General features: G+C 36.0%; 1 protein-coding gene across 6 annotated transcripts in view; it reads right to left on the reverse strand.

Annotated features, from left to right (window-relative positions):
• VPS13C (vacuolar protein sorting 13 homolog C) overlaps positions 1-17,737 on the reverse strand; it is a 182,356-nt gene that overhangs the window by 88,939 nt on the left and 75,680 nt on the right. For all 6 annotated transcript variants that reach the window (XR_012373649.1, XR_012373648.1, XM_073877118.1 and 3 more), the window contains 7 exons: positions 16,316-16,475; positions 15,454-15,570; positions 14,470-14,573; positions 14,094-14,261; positions 13,307-13,611; positions 11,410-11,557; positions 5,739-5,847 (listed from right to left, as the gene is read on the reverse strand). Coding sequence is in view for 4 of the 6 variants with exons in the window: in XM_073877118.1 (XP_073733219.1) it covers positions 5,739-5,847; positions 11,410-11,557; positions 13,307-13,611; positions 14,094-14,261; positions 14,470-14,573; positions 15,454-15,570; positions 16,316-16,475 (1,111 nt within the window). In the remaining 2 variants the exon portion in view is untranslated. The remainder of the gene's footprint in view (positions 1-5,738; positions 5,848-11,409; positions 11,558-13,306; positions 13,612-14,093; positions 14,262-14,469; positions 14,574-15,453; positions 15,571-16,315; positions 16,476-17,737) is intronic.

A 17,737-nucleotide genomic window follows, 5' to 3' on the forward strand; every position in this document is an offset into this window, starting at 1 on the left:
TTCACCATGGCCAAGTGGGATTTATCCCTGGGCTGCAAGGCTGGTTCAACATCCGCAAATCAATCAACGTGATACAATATATTAACAAAAGAAAGGACAAGAATCATATGATCCTCTCAATGGATGCAGGGAAAGCATTTGACAAAGTACAGCATCCTTTCTTGATCAAAACTCTACAGAGTATAGGGATAGAGGGTACATACCTCAATATCATAAAAGCCATCTATGAAAAACCCACAGTGAATATCATTCTCAATGGGGAAAAACTGAGAGCTTTCCCCCTAACGTCAGGAACGTGGCAGGGATGTCCACTCTCACCACTGCTATTCAACATAGTATTAGAAGTCCTAGCCACAGCAATCAGACAACAAAAAGAAATCAAAGGCATCCAAATCGGCAAGGAGGAAGTCAAACTCTCCCTCTTTGCAGATGATATGATACTGTATGTGGAAAACCCAAAAGACTCCACCCCAAAACGGCTAGAACTCATACAGGAACTCAGTCAAGTGGCAGGATATAAAATCAATGCACAGAAATCAGTGGCATTCCTATACACCAACAGCAAGACAGAAGAGAGAGAAATCAAGGAGTCGATCCCATTTACAATTGCAACCAAAACCATAAGATACCTAGGAATAAATCTAACCAAAGAGGCAAAGGATCTGTACTAAGAAAACTATAAAATACTTATGAAAGAAATTGAGGAAGACAAAAAGAAATGGAAAAACGTTCCATACTCATGGATTGGAAGAACAAACATTGTGAAGATGTCAATGCTACCTAGAGCAATCTACACATTCAATGCAATCCCCATCAAAATACCATCCACTTTTTTCAAAGAAATGGAACAAATCATCCTAAAATTTGTATGGAACCAGAAGAGACCCCGAAAAGCCAGAGGAATTTTGAAAAAGAAAAGCAAAGCTGGCGGCATCACAATTCCGGACTTCCAGCTCTATTACAAAGCTGTCATCATCAAGATAGTATGGTACTGGCACAAAAACAGACACATAGATCAATGGAACAGAATAGAGAGCCCAGAAATGGACCCTCAAGTGTATGGTCAACTAATCTTTGACAAAGCAGGAAAGAATGTCCAATGGAAAAAAGACAGTCTCTTCAACAAATGGTGTTGGGAAAATTGGACAGCCACATGCAGAAGAATGAAACTGGACCACTTCCTTACACCACCCACAGAAATAGACTCCAAATGGTTGAAAGACCTAAACGTGAGACAGGAGTCCATTAAAATCCTAAAGGAGAACACAGGCAGCAACCTCTTCCACCTCAGCCTCAGCAACTTCTTCCTAGAAACATCGCCAAAGGAAGGGAAGCAAGGGCAAAAATGAACTCTTGGGATTTCATCACGATAAAAAGCTTTTGCACAGCTAAAGAAACAGTCCACAAAACCAAAAGACAACCAACAGAATGGGAGAAAATATTTGCAAATGACATATCAGATAAAGGGCTAGTATCCAAAATCTATAAAGAACTTATCAAACTCAAAACCCAAAGAACAAATGATCCAATCAAGAAATGGGCAGAAGACGTGATCAGACATTTTTCCATAGAAGACATCCAAATGGCCAACAGACACATGAAAAAGTGCTCAACATCGCTCGGCATCAGGGAAATCCAAATCAAAACCTCAATGAGATACCACTTCATGCCAGTCAGAATGGCTAAAATTAACAAGTCAGTAAATGACTTGTTGGCAGGGATGTGGAGAAAGGGGAACCCTCCTACACTGTTGGTGGGAATGCAAGCTGGTGCAACCACTCTGGAAAACAGTATGGAGGTTCCTCAAAAAGTTGAAAATAGAGCTACCGTACGATCCAGCAATTGCACTACTGGGTATTTACCACAAAGATACAAATGTAGGGATCCGAAGGGGTATGTGCACCCCAATGTTTATAGCAGCAATGTCCACAATAGCCAAACTGTGGAAAGAGCCAAGATGTCCATCGACAGATGAATGGATAAAGAAGATGTGGTATATATACACAATGGAATATTATGCAGCCATCAAAAGGAATGACATCTTGCCATTTGCAACGACGTGGATGGAACTGGAGGGTGTTATGCTGAGCGAAATAAGTCAATCAGAGAAAGACATGTATCATATGACCTCACTGATATGAGGAATTGTTAATTTCAGGAAACAAACTGAGGGTTGCTGGAGTGGTGGGGGGTGGGAGGGATGGGGTGGCTGGGTGATAGACACTGGGGAGGGTATGTGCTATGGTGAGCGCTGTGAATTGTGCAAGACTGTTGAATCACAGATCTGTACCTCTGAAACAAATAATGCAGTATACGTTAAGAAAAAAAAAAAGAAGAAGATAGCAGGAGGGGAAGAATGAAGGGGGGGAAATCGGAGGGGGAGATGAACCATGAGAGATGATGGACTCTGAAAAACAAACTGAGGGTTCTAGAGGGGAGGGGGTTAGGGGGATGGGTTAGCCTGGTGATGGGTATTAAAAGAGGGCACATTCGCGTGGAGCACTGGGTATTATGCACAAACAATGAATCATGGAACACTACATCAAAAACTAATGATGTAATATACGGTGATTAACATAAGAATAAAAAAATTAAAAAATAATAATAATAAAAAAAAGAAAATACAGAACATGAAATAGTTATGGGGAGGTCAAGAAAGGTTTAATAAGGGAGTTATCATTCAGGTAGAGCTTAAGGACCTCCTCATACAGAGAAGATACCCAAGAATAAGATTAGAGATTGTGCAAAATTGTAGATAGCACATCATGATAGGTTTTGGAAACAGAGTTTGATATGATTAAATCATGAGGCAGATAACAAGAGTTAAAGCTAGAAAAGAAAAAAAAGAGGAGGAATGGTTACAACCTCTTATACCATACAGAAAACCAAAAGTAAAGCTATATGAAACTGATACCGTTGTGCTGAAAATCACATACTCACAAATGCAATACTTTGTTGCTTTCTAACTGTAATACACAACTGTAATACACAAAATACAGTTGTGTAATACACAACTGTAATACACAAAACTAGTAATAGCTATCACTTGCTTACCTCTGTGCTGGTCACTATGCTAAGGGCTGTACATGGATTGTCTCACTTCATTTTTATATCAACCCTTCAAGATAAAAACTTTATTGTCTTCATTTCACAGATGAGCAGATTGAGGTTCAGATAGATTCAGGACGTTACCCAACTTCATACAGATGGCAAATGGTAGAGTCCTAACTCATCAGTCTCACAGTAGCCATTACTCTCAACTAACCCACAATAACATTACATTAGTCACTAATATTATTGGAGTTAACATTATCTATGATCACCAACACAAGAATCCTGTACCATAAACCATATCAGAAAACCATTGCTGTCAATTATTAACTCTGAGAAAGAAACACATAGGGTAAGGTTTCTTAATAGCACCTTATTCCAGTGCTGTTCCAGAGTGTGATCCAGGGGAAATGATTCTAGCAAATATTTTGCTTTTATAAAATAATTACTGGAATAGGCAGAGATTTCTTAAGAAATAAAAGGCACTAATCACTTTCAAAAATGATATATTGGAGTTCATTACAACTAAATAATTCTTTTCATAAAGGACCCAATTAAGAATGAAAAGCAAATCACAGATAGGGATATTTCTATGCCTATATCAACACATACACATATAACACACACAACCAACAAAGGGCTCATATCCAGAATGAACAAAGAACTCCAATATATCACTAAGAAAAAAAAAAACTCAATAAAAATAATGGTCAATAGATTTGAACAGTCATGTCATGGAAAAAGATATCCAAATGGCCAGTAAGCATATGAAAAGGTATCAGTTTCATTAGTAATCAGGGAACGAATAAGAATCATAGAAATACCACTGCATATCAGCCAGGATGGCTAAATTTAAAAATATTGGCAATACCAAGGGCCAGTGAGAATGTGAAACAACTAGTACCCTCACATACATTGCTGGTAAATTAGTACAACCATTCAGAAAATCGTTTGGTATAATATGGCATAAGTTACTGAAGCTAAAAGTAAACCTAACAAATGAGCCTAACATGTGAAGCCTAGCTATACAACCAAAAGAAGACAGTATATAAGTATAACAAAAGACATGTATAACAACATTCATAGCAACTTTATTCAAGACAGTCAAAAAATGGAAACAACCCAAATGTTTGCAATCAAAGGTAGAATGGATAAAATAAATATTAAAGCATTCATATGATAAATATGCACAGGATTAAAAAGAACAACTACCACTACACACAACAACATGGAGGAATCTCCCAAACAAAATAATGACTGAAAGAAGCCAAAAACCAAAGAGTCAATTCTGTATCACTCCATTTATGTGAAATTCAAAAACAGGCAAAACTAATCTATCTGTGGTATTACAAATAAGGATGGCAGTTAATTCTGGGTGGATTTGAGGGCAGGGTGGGTGTTTGGTACTGATTGGGAAGGGGCAGAGGGAGACCTTCTGGGGCGAGCTGGAAATGTTCTATATATTAACCATGGTGATTAAGAGCTATATGGTATAGCTATACATAAAAAATTCACTGAACTGTACACTTAAGATTGGTGTTCTTTACTACTATTTGTGCTCTGTAATATAGTAAAAGTTTTTTTAAATAATAAAAATATAGTGAGATACCATTTTTCACTTAGCAATTTAGCAAAAATTTTAATACAGAAAAACAAGCTGGTGGGAGTGCAAAATTAGTACAAGTTCTAAGGGGAGCAACTGGCAAGAGGTGTCAAAAATGTTCAATTAAATTAATTAAATTCATTAACTTAACATATATTAAGTTAATAAAAATTAAATACCCTTTAATCAAGAAGTCCTGGTATTTCCCCTGCAGATATATGTGCACTCGTAAAAGTGTATGGACAAGGATATTCAATGTAATGGATAAGAGTGAAGACTGAAAACAATCTGGAATGTCCATCAACACAGACTTGCTAAATAAATTATAATACAAGAGAATTTAATACGAAGCAGCCATTAGAAAGATGAGACAGAACTATACACAGTATATTTACAGATATAGAATAAACACCAAGATAAACTGTTATTTGAAATAAAAAAAGCAAAGTGCAGAAATACACACACATATACACATTTATAGGATAGTGCCATTTGTCTGAAAAAAATGACTATATGTGCATGTCATATACATATATAAAACAGTTTTAAAAATTAGGTCTGCTAGTTATTTTGCCTTTAAGTCAAAAGGCCATTGCAACTAATAATTTAAATTCTCTGAGTTTTTACTGCAGTACAATTTTTCAGTATTTTCTTTGCTGAGGTGTAATTTATCAAATGTTTTCATTCTTAAAGATATTTTACCACAAAACCTAATTTAAATATCAGATTAACTGTGGTACCATAGCCTACTGCCAACTTTGAATATTTTTATTTGCATACAGTAATTATTCCAGGAATCTACCAGATTTAAAATGCTTCTTTATGGTTCCTCGTAATTTAATGCAACTTAGAAATAAGTTCGGAACCTATAACCGACTGTTGCCATAACTAAAGAGAGTCCATCAGCTCTAACTACAGGTTTATGCAATATTTATTCAACAAATAAACATCTTTCTTTTAATGGTAATACAAATCACAATTTGTAAATATATATTTGTTTATGTCATTTTTATTGTCTGTTTCCCCTACTAAATTGTAAAATAAATAGATACGTGTATTATGCCACCTACTGTCAGTCTCTTACCTGTCTTTTGTACTCCTGGTTTCATTTTATTCAAGTCTTCAGTAGCCTCGCCAAGATTTTCTGCTAGTATTCTAAATAAAAGATTAAGATCTTCTTGATTGAGATTAACCTGTGAAATATCATTAAAAGAAAAGATAAAGATGTTTCATTTTAAAATGAAAAATTTTAGGGGCACCTGGGTGGTTCAGTTGGTTAAGCATCTGCTGTTGGCTCAGGTCATGATCCCAGGGTCCTGACATTGAGTCCCGCATTGGGCTTCCTGCTCAGCAGGGAGTCTGCTTCTCCCTCTCCCTCTCCCCCTCCCTCCTGCTTGTTCTCTCTCTCTCTCTCTCAAATAAATAAATTTTTTAAAAATTCCTTTAAAAAACAGCTAAATAAAATGAAACAATTCTAATATAGATAATAAATTACTATTTATAAGACACTGAAGAAAGAATAACCTTAACACTGAAAAATTATATATTCATTATGCACTCAAGTATTTCACTACTTATTTTATATTTTTGGTTTCAAAGATAATAAAATGTTTGGAGAAAAAAAGGTGATTTATAAATCAGTATTAGTTCCATCTACTTAACTTATATAAACTATAGGGAAAGATAATAATGATTAAAGAAATCAGATCATTTAAAAAAAGTGACAAACTCAGAAAAAACAAAAATTCTACATTTTTAAAAATAACAATTCCAATGAAATAAAAAGGCTACCCTCAATATAAAAAATAAGCTTTGCCCTCAATGCTATAGGGGTACTGAGATACCCCTAAAATTAAAAGTATGGGGGTATATAACATAAAATGAGATATAATATACTAATAAATAATTTACACACAGATCTCTGCTATTGTGTACATACAGCAAATTTAAAAATTAAATAATGAAGAGGGGTCCAAGATGGTGGCATAGGAAGACCCTGAACTCACCTCCTACGTACACACTAAATCTACAACTACATATGGATCATTTTCCTCTGAGAAAGACCTGAAGCCTGATGAACTGCTCTTCAAAGCAAAAGATAAAAGGACCACACTGAGATAAGCTGGAGAGGCAGAGAGACATGGTCTCCCAAAAAAGCCTACCCCCAGTGTGGTGTCACACAAAAGGGAAGTATCTCACCAGACAGCTGCTTCTCATGGAGGAGTGAGGAGTTGGTGCTCCCCATGGGTACCCGCGCCCCTGGGATGTGCACCAAAGCGAGAAGCCCCTAGAATGTCTGGCTTGGAAAACCAACAGGACTGACCTCCAGGTGTCCCAAACTGAGACTCCTCTCTTAAAGGGCTTGTCCCAAGATCCAGTGGAAAACCAGCAGTTTGAAAAGCACCTAGACCGCATATGAGGGAAATTCACTTGCTGATCTGGGGGCACTGGCTGAAGGAGCAGGAGACATCTGAAATACTGCTGGGAGACTGACAACACTAGCAGATGCCACAGTTGCACTCTCCACATGGCCTGCTAGCACAGACAGGAGAGCTCAGACACGGCACCCTCCCAGAGCCTTGCTGGGATGAGTGGGCGAGCAGTCACGACACCTGCTGAGGCTGGGGTGCACTGGCAATGGCAGTGATGTCTCACAACCTGGCTGGGCCAGAGAACAAAACTGTGGTGGAGTTCTCCCACTTGCCAGCTAAAGTTTGCATGCGCAGGAAGTTGCAACACACCCATGGCTGGAGCGGGTGAGTGGTCCCGGCATTTTCCCACTCCCAGCCTAAAGTCAGTACACAGACGCACAAGGCACTAGCCTGTTTTGCTGCTGAAGCTCATGGGCACACACAGTCAAGACATTTTTCCCACTGCCTTTCTGAAGCCAGGGAGCATGCTCTGCTCCCTACACTCACAAGGTGTCTTCCTAAAGCCAGCAGGCATGTGCAATCCACAAAGTGAACACCCTTGATCTCCTGGCCCTGCTAGCCAAGAGCTTTGGTGTTCCAGAGCTCCACAGGACCGTAACTATCAGAAAGACAGTTCTTGGCAAGTTATCACCCCCAGGGCAATGCACAGACAGCAGACTGAAGCACATCCTCAGTCTATGAAAAAGACCTATTCACTCAACCTTGAGCATCAGCCTAAGGGACAGACTTCAGGTTTCCCACACATCTAGAGACTAAGGAGGAGCTTTCAGGGTATGAAAACAGAGAGACACTAGCCTTGCACATCCTCTTGGCCTCATTACAGCTAGACAAGACTTCCCAAAAAGGAGTTCATATACTCATTTATACACCAATGCAATACACTAATTTTTTCAGTTGTTGCTCAGTGGACACCTCCAGATCTCCGAGTCTGGAGCCCAGCAGGGATTATGACTGCAGTCCCATAGGACTGTATATATTTGCATATTTTAAAAGCTGTTGCCTGAGGGTCTGGCTTCCAATCCGCTTAAAACTAGGTGCTAAATTGGGCGCGTGGGTGGCTCAGTTGGTTAAGTGACTGCCTTCAGCTCAGGTCATGATCCTGGAGTCCTGGGATCAAGTCCCGCATCGGGCTCCCTGCTCAGCAGGGAGTCTGCTTCTCCCTCTGACCCTCCCCCCTTCATGCTCTATCTCATTCTTTCTCTCAAATAAATAAATAAAATCTTTAAAAAAAAAAACTAGGTGCTAAATAATATTCCTCCACTTGGATCCACTGACAAATCTTTTTTTTTTTTTAAGATTATTTATTTGAGAGAGAGAGAGAGAGAGCTAGAGAGGGAACAAAAGGAGGGGGAGTGAGAGCAGGAGAAGCAGGCTTCCCGCTGAGCAGGGAGCCCAATGCAGGGCTCGATCCCAGGACTCTGGAATCATAACCTGAGCCGAAGGCAGACACTTAGTGACTGAGCCACCCAGGCGCCCCTCCACTGACAGATCTTGATACACTCTAAATAATGAGGGCATACCAATAATAAATCAGGTGGTTTCAACAACCACAAAAGTTCAAGAGACAACCACAAGCTATGGCAAGATTGAGAGAGAAGGTTCATCACCTAAACAAGGCCATTCATTCAAGACTGAAAAAAGCAGCTGTTTCACCTAATAAATAAGAACACAGAAAGTCAAGCAAAATGAGGAAACAAATATTTTCAAATTAGAGAATAATACAAAACCTCAGAAAAACACCTTAATAATATGGAGATAAGCAATCTACCTTTGATAAAGAATTAAAGTTATGATCATAAAGGTACTCACTGAACTCAGGAGAAGAAGGGATGAACACAGTGGAAACTTCAACAAGGAGATATAAAATATAAGAAAGTACCAAACACAAGTCAGAGAACTAAAGATAAAAAACTGAACTGAAAAATACCCTAGAAGGGTTCAGCAGCAGACTGGATGAATGAGAACAGATCAGTGAACAGGAAGATAAAGCAACAGAACTCACCAACACAGTAACAACAACATTTAAAAATTTTTAAAAATGAAGTTATCTTAAGGGACTTTTGGGACAACAATGAACAGAAGAATATTAACATTATAGAAGTCTCAGAGGAGAAGAGAGAGGAAAGGAGCAGACAACTTTTTGAAGAAATACTGCCTGAAAACTTCCCTAACCTAGGGAAGGAAACAGATATCCAGATCCAGGAAGCCCAGAGAGTACCAAAAAAGATGAACCCAAGGAGCACTACACCAAGATACATTATAATTAAAATGTCAAAAGTAAAAGATAAGGAGAGAATCTTAAAAGCAGCAAGACAAAAACAACTTGTTATGTTCGAGGGAAACCCCATAAGGCTATTGGCAAATTTCTTAGAAGAAACTTTACAAGCCAAAGGAGTAGCATGACATATTCAAAGTACTAAAAAAACTTTCCAACGAAGAATACTCTACCTAGCAAGTTTATCATTCAAATAGAAGGAGAGATAAAGTGTTTCTCAGATAAGCAAAAGCTAAAGGAGCTCAGAACCACTAAACCAGCCTTTTAAGAATGTTAAAAAAGACTTACGATGAAAAGAAATGGCACTAATTAATAAAGAGAAAACATATGAAAGTAAAAATCTCACTGGAAAAGGTAAATATATAGTAAAGGTAGTAGATTAATCACTTATAAAACTACTAAAAATGTTAAAAAAAAACAAAAGTAGTAAAAATAAAAGATGTAAAAAGGGACATCAAAAACAAATTCTGTGGGAGGGGAAGAGTTTTGGATGTGTTCAAATTTAAGTGTTACATGTAAAAGAATGAAACTGGACCACTTTCTTACACTATATATAAAAATTAACTCAAATGGATCAAACTCTTGAATGTGAGACCTGAAACCATAAAGCTCCTAACAAAAAAAAAAAAAAAAAAATAGGTGTTAAGCTCCTTAACATCGATCTTAAAGATTTTTCCTTAGATCTGACTCTAAAGACAAGGGCAACAGAAGGAAAAATAACCAACTGGAACTAATCAACTAAAAAGTTTCTGCACAGAAAAAGAAACCATTATTAAAATGAAAAGGCAACCGACTGAATGGGAAAAGATATTTGCAAGTCATGTATCTGATAAGCAGTTAATATCCAAAATATATAAAGAACTCATACAACTCAGTAATAAAAAAAACAATCTGGTTAGGGGCGACTAGGTGGCTCAGCCGTTAAGCATCTGCCTTCAGCTCAGGTCATGATCCCAGGGTCCTGGGATCGAGCCCCGCATCAGGCTCCCTACTCAGCGGGAAGCCTGCTTCTCCCTCTCACATTCCCCTCGCTTGTGTTCCCTCTCTCGCTGTCTCTCTCAGTCAAATAAATAAATAAATAAAATCTTAAAAAAACAAAACAAAACAAAAAACCAATCTGGTTAAAAAATGAGCAAAGGATCTGAATAGACACTCTTCCAAGAGACACAGAAATGACCAACAAGTACATGAAAAGATGCTCAACATCACTATTCATCAGGGAAATTAAATCAAAACCACAATTAGATAATACCGCACACCTCTCAGAATGGCTATCACCCAAAAGACAAGAAACAACTAGTACTGGCAAGGATGTGGAGAAAAGGGAACCCACAGGTCCTGTTGATAGGAATGTAAACTGGTACAGCCACTATGGAAAACAGTATGGAGGTTCCTAAAAAAAAAAAAATAGAACTACCATGTGATCCAGCCATTCCACTACTGCTTATCTATCCAAAGAAAACAAAAACACTTATGCCTAATGATGTAAGTCAGAGAAAGACAAATACAGCATGATTTTATTTATATGTGAAATCTAAAAAACAAAACAAAACAAAAACCAGGCTCATAGACACAGAGAACAGACTGGTGGTTGGTTTCCAGAGGGGAAGGGGGGTTAGGGGTACGAAATGGGTGAAAGGGATTAATAAGAGCAAATTTCCAGTTATAATATAAATAAGTCATGAGGATGTAATATACAGTATGGAAAATATAGTCAATAATACAATATTAACTTTGTAAGATGATAGATGATAAAAGACATTATGGTGACTATTTTGCAATGTATATAAATGTTAAATCACTATGTTATACACCCAAAACTAATATTGTATATCAACTGTACATATATACATACATACACAAATGTTAAGTTACACTTAACTGAAGATTAAATTCTGCTAAATAATAAACATCTTTTTGGACAACATCTCATTGAAATTTTCTTTATGGCAATCAGTAAACAATTTCATGTATCATATGGATTTATACTAAGAAAGTCTTCAGAATCTAAAATTTCAGTAATGAGTTTTTTTCACTCATATACTTACATTCATTGACTCAAGATGTCCTTTAATTTCTACAACAGGCACTTTGTGATACCAAGATGCAGCTAGATTCCGATTTACAGAAAATTCCAAGTTAATTGGGTGCAAGAGCTGAATATCAGGATGGGAGATGCCTGGCTGGATCACTGTCCTAATTAAAAATATAATTGAAATCTATACATAAACATAGAAGGAAAATGCAACCTATCATTAAAAGGACACAAAATCAAAAGTTGCTGCTCTAAACACTGATTTGAAACAGTGCTAGTTAAGTATTTTCTAATTTCAATCAATAATTCACTTTAAGACAGATTAAAATACATGATATACAATCAGCCATTAAAAAAACCTTCTTCAAACAGTAGGTCACACATGGATTAAATTTTTAAAAAGAAATTCATATAGTTGAATATATGGGGGAATCATCAAATACATCTGTACAAGGACTGATATATGCATTTATACAGAGATTTTTTTAAAATGGCAAGATGAACAGTTAGCATTTTCTAAAGAGTTTGACAAAGCTCTTCTCCAGAATTATTTCCTGAACTTGCCTTATAATTTTCCTTTTTTATTCAGGGTAATTAAATCTCCTTGGATGGCGTAGAAAATGATTTTAAAATGTATGATATAGAGACTTTCATGTTCATCTGGTGGGAGTTCTACAGATACATCATTATTTACACAGATATTTACAAAAATATACAAGCTCAATTAAATCATGAGGAATCACTCAGACAAAACCAAACTGAGAGACATTCCATGAAATAACTAGACTGTACTCTTCAAAACTGTCATCATCATGAAAGACTAAGAAAGGCTGAAGAACTATTCCAGAGCAAGTACCCATTAGTATAGAAATCCCCCTCAGTAGTATGGGATACAATTAAATGCCATGCGTGATCCTGGATCAAGGGGCAAATTACTGTAATGGACACTACTGGGACAACTGGTAAAATTTGAATATTGACTGCATATTGGATATTATTGTTGGATCAGTGTTAAATTTCCAGAATTTGAAATTGCATTTTGGTTATATAAGAGGATCTTTGCTCTTGTTCTTAGGAGACACATGCTAAAGCATTTAGAGCAAAGGGTTAAGACGTCTATACTCAAAAGGTTCAGCAAAAAATGTTTTAACTTCCATTTATAAAATAAATTAAGTCCTGGGGATGTAATGTACAGCAAGGTGACTAGCTAATAATACTGTATTGGATTTTTAAAAGTTTCTAAGAGAGTAGATCTTAAAAGATCATCACAAGAAAAAGAACTGTAATTATGTGTAGTGATGAATGTTAACTAGACTTGTGATCGTTTCACAATATATACAAATATCAAATCATGTTATACATCTGACACTAAGATAATAAGTCAATTTCATCTCACCTGGAAAAATTAAATTAAAAAGATGTTTTGAATGATAATAATATGCATACTCTTAGAGTTAAAGCAAATGTAAACAATTGGTGAACCAGGTGAAGGATTGTTTAAGTGTGTCCACGGTAATATTTTTGGAATTTTTCTGTTAAGTTTGAAATTTTTCAAAATAAAAAGTTGATTAAAAAAAAAAACTATTCAGGGGCGCCTGGGTGGCCAGTCGGTTAAGTATCTGCCTTCGGCTCAGGTCATGTTCTTGGGGTCCTGGGATCAAGCCCCACGTCATCCTTGAGCTCCCTGCTGAGCAAGGAGCCTGCTTCTCCCTCTCCCCACCCCACCCCTGCTCATGCTTTCTCTTGCTCTCTCTCTCTCTCTCTAATAAATAAAATCTTTTCAAAAAATGAATTAATAAGTAAATATTCTGTGCAACAGAAGCACTGTGGGTATAAATTTCAATGTACACAAAATTTCATGGAAAACATTAAATAATATTTAAATCCATAATTATTGAAAGAAAGTATACCTAGAGAGCTTGAGCTTTGTTAGCTGCACATCCATTCTATCAATTACTGGAGGGTTTAAATGGTCTTCCCCAGACACCAGACTAAACTGATTTTGAACTCTGATTAGCCCAAGATCGACCACTACTGCATTAGTGGAAATGGAAGACTGTGGGATGACTATAACTGGTGCTTTCAGATCAATATTGAGAGAAACACGAAAACTCCTCTGGGCAAGATCTTTCACACTCATGGCAGCCTTTTCTGCAGCCTGAGCAGTGGCAGCACTTAGAGCTTCTTTGGCTGTCTGGAAATTGTTCAGGAAGTTCTGTAGACACAAAGTATAAAAGAAGATAAACACATGACAAGCACATCATTAATAATGCAATCTTTTTCATCTATACACTATTTTTTTCCTGTACATAACTTTCAATTGAGTCTTATTTATCTAAAATTCGGAAGGAATCACTGATCATCCATCTGTATTTATGAGCTACCTGATAAGGGCTAAGGGTTTTGGCTGAGGAACAGAAGGGGGAAAAAAGCATTTTCAGTATTTCTTTACTTGAAAATTTGGTTGCACTATGTTCTGGCAAAAAAATAATTCCAGTTCTAGACAAAAATCATTAAGTGACTCAGATTTCAGCTGTTAAAATGAGGTTTTGACCTCTACATTAATGCATCAATACCATCTATAATCAAAACAATGCACGTCCTAAAATCCAAAGTTTGTAAGATCTGCAATCATAACTACCAGACTTACGTAAGTATTTCTAAGTTGAAAAATCAATATATAAATAGAGATTTTACCAGAAGTGACATGAGGAATTTATGAAGATAGACAATCTGAATACAGCCAACACTCAGTGATACCACACCATCCACTTTGGACATGTCAGTATAGGACTCTCCTTCAGTAGCATCTGGATACAAATCCAAGTTAAAATGAAAAACTTCATTTCCCATTATTGAGACAGCCTGAAAAGCAGAGATTTGAATGTATTCTTTCCAAGAGGATAATGACAAAATAAACTCTCACTGAAAAGGGACTTATATTTTTAATCATTATTGAAACAAAGATTTGTGTATCAAAACATATTTCATTAATATTTCTTCAAGTATATTTAAAAATAAAATCTCATATTCAATTATCAAAACATATTAGCTATCTATTTACTACACCTACTTTTTTATGGACTGTCTTAGGATCAACATCTGTGACAATAATATTTTCCAGTCTGGCAAATAGTGACTGTTTTCTTGACTGAAGAGAAAGAGAAGAATCAAGACCTGAAAAAAAATTATATTATTACAATTTCTAAAGACCTACCATAATAAGATCTTAAGATATTTCTTTTCATTGTGTAATTTTATTTGGGGGTGAAAATTTAGCTATATTTGAACTCCCAACTGATAAATAAGTGGCAATATTATATATTTTTAGTGTTATAAACAATGAAACCTATAAATTCATTATAAGTCAATTACCTGAATTTTCAACCTTCTGAAAAAACTACACCTAATACAAATTGATTATCATGGGGTTTTAGGAAACCCTTTATATCTTATATCCAGTCATTTACACAGAAGCTCTAAGTTTCATGAATCAAATTCATTACGGATACACTGCCAGCTTGGAAAGAACAACAACAAAAACACACATAATTTGAGGGGGTTTTTAGTTATTCAAGAATTTCATTAAGTATATTCTTTACATTTATCGGATCACAATGAGCTGGTAAAGACAGAATCAGATTAGTCGTAGCAGCTTTTGCCTAAAAGAACATAATGGGCTCATAGGCTTTCCTCTTCATTATAAGGTTGTTTTGCATTTGTACCAATAGAAAGCATATTCATAGACTTTAACCTGAATTCTGGATTGACATCTATACCAGCTAATCAACAGCATCCCCACGTGGACGTCAGTATCTCTTTTCACCTCCAAGACAACTCTCAGAAAGATTCAAAATACAGGTATGTGTGCTTCAATTTGATGGTCAGATTCTGACCAGCAGCTACAGCCCAAAGAGCAAAGAAAACATGCAGTTCAATTATGTCATGAAAAGAATTATCCAGTTTTCACAGCTCAGAGCCCTCCATTTATATATTTTTTAACATTTTTTTAAAAAGCTATCTTTTAAACAATTTTTAACAGTGTGAAAACTTTTACCTTGAATCTTGATTTCAGCAATATTGTTCTTCTCATCGCAAACAGTGACACAGAAAGCATTCAATTTGGCAAACAGCCTGAAGTCAATAACATCCCTATCTTTAGAGGATACAATCACTAAAAATAAAACAAAGCATTCTATCACATGGAATTCTAGTAATTCAAACTATTAAGGTTTCTTCCTTAGATTAAGTGACCCATAGTTCTGTTTTAAAAAATTATAAAATTCTCAAGTTCTTAAAGATTTCAAAATTTTTTTGCTTTATATATTCTGCACAGTTTGCATTTTTCATATTGAGATATGTTACTTTTATAATTTAAAAGCAAGAAAAAAAACACAAAATAAATAACATAAGGACACTGAAACTCAGAGAAGTTAAATAATGTGCCCACAGTCACTTAATTTAAGTAGCAGAAGCAGGATTTAAACTGAATTCTTCCTGATCTGAAATCTGGGCTCCTGTTCAACTAGATGCTATCCCTGCACTGCTATCCTCATGTTTCTGGGTCTTACTTCCTTATTTGTAAAATGGAAGGGAAGACCAACCCTCTGTGGAGCCTCTTCAGGAGCCACAGATAAGGGAGGAAGAACTCAATGTAAATATAGGTTTTCTTCCCTATTATCCACCGAAAGCATTCCCCACCACCATCAAAGAACAAAAACAGGTATTTTTTTTTTAAAGCAACAGTATTAGTTACCTTTGCCTTATATAGCAGTTACCCACATATGATTTTGTTTGAAAAAAAGGACAGAAGTGGGGAAAATGGCACACAAAAGACTGAACTAAATGATCTCTAAGATTCCTTGTTTTCCTCTAGATTCTAACATGCTTGTTAACAAGAAATGAAGTGTTTTTCATACCTTTCTGCAGAGCTGAATTTTTTTGTTGCTTCTCATCTGAAATTTGCACTTCTTTGGAATCACTTCTTTGGTCATTGGATGGAATTATGGTTGTCAGGTAATTAATAGAAGACAGAAGAGCTTGTGTTTGCAGCAACAGATTTAAAGATGAAAAAGCCACCTAGAAATTTTTTAAAAAGAAAATTTATTTTTCAGGCCAATTATACCCATAATCTCCACGATGGACCTGAAAGGCTTCTAGCTAGGCCTACATCACTGCTTTCACAGCTTGGAAGGAAGAGAGAGATCAAGATTCATAGCCTAGACTCCTTAAACAGGAAATATATAGAGTAAATCACACACACATTGAGAGTTCCTATGAATATCAAAGTAACCTAATTATTCCATTTCCCAAGCATAATTAACATGGAGCCTATAATCTGCTTGTCATGACCATCCCAATATCCATCATGTTTTTGGATCTTCAATGGACTCTTTATTATGATTACATAAAACATATAAGTCAGATCATAAAACTCCAAAATCACCATGTGTTAATACTAGGTCAAGAAATAATTTCAAATGTGATATTCATGAGATTTAAATACAAAAAGTACAATTATAAGTGAATCCTCAGTTACTAAACGATTGTCTAAAACCATAATAATAGTCTTATCATTTAAATAGATAGATAGATAGACAGATAATAAATCTTTTAGAAAAATAAGTTACATTTTTTAAAACAGTGACCCAAGAAAGCTAAGACACCAACAAAAATTGCTTTCAGGAATATGTGATTTTCTAATAGCAAATGAAAATTTTAAAAAAAAATCTTTGCTTCTATAAAAGAATTTCCTTTTGGGCTCCCTGCTCAGTGGGGAGTCTGCTTCTCCCTCTGACCCTCTCTCCTCTCATGCTCTCTCTCACTCTGTCTCTCTAATAAATAAAACCTAAAAAAAAAAAAAAAAAAATTTCCTTTTATTGCCTCAAAGCACTAAGTGGATATAAAAAACTATAAAAAGGAGGGTTCACAATATTCAACAGATTCTCCCATCTCTCAAAAGTGTAACCTAAAATTCCTATCTCTGATTATCTTTTTAATGTAACCCACAACTACTTTTTGTTTCCTCTTCCTCCATGTGACTACCTTAATGTGGCTCCAGAAATATTCAACATCTCTCCTTGTATTTCACACTTTCTCAGCCCTGCATTAAACAGCAGCATATTGTATGATTTGTTTAAAATCCTGCTGTTTCTTTGTAAATCAAAGTTCTGTCATCTATAGCATTCCCTTTATAATATTGTATGATTTGTTTAAAATCCTGCTGTTTCTTTGTAAATCAAAGTTCTGTCATCTATAGCATTCCCTTTATAAGAAATAATTAGGATGTGCTACAGTAGGTTAAAACACCAGCTCTATGATACTAAATGATATAGAGCATG

This window comes from Callorhinus ursinus, unplaced genomic scaffold (genome assembly GCF_003265705.2).
Source record: "Callorhinus ursinus isolate GAN/ISIS: 27379988/994484 unplaced genomic scaffold, GSC_fseal_2.0 scaffold25, whole genome shotgun sequence".
Classification (NCBI taxonomy): domain Eukaryota; kingdom Metazoa; phylum Chordata; class Mammalia; order Carnivora; family Otariidae; genus Callorhinus; species Callorhinus ursinus.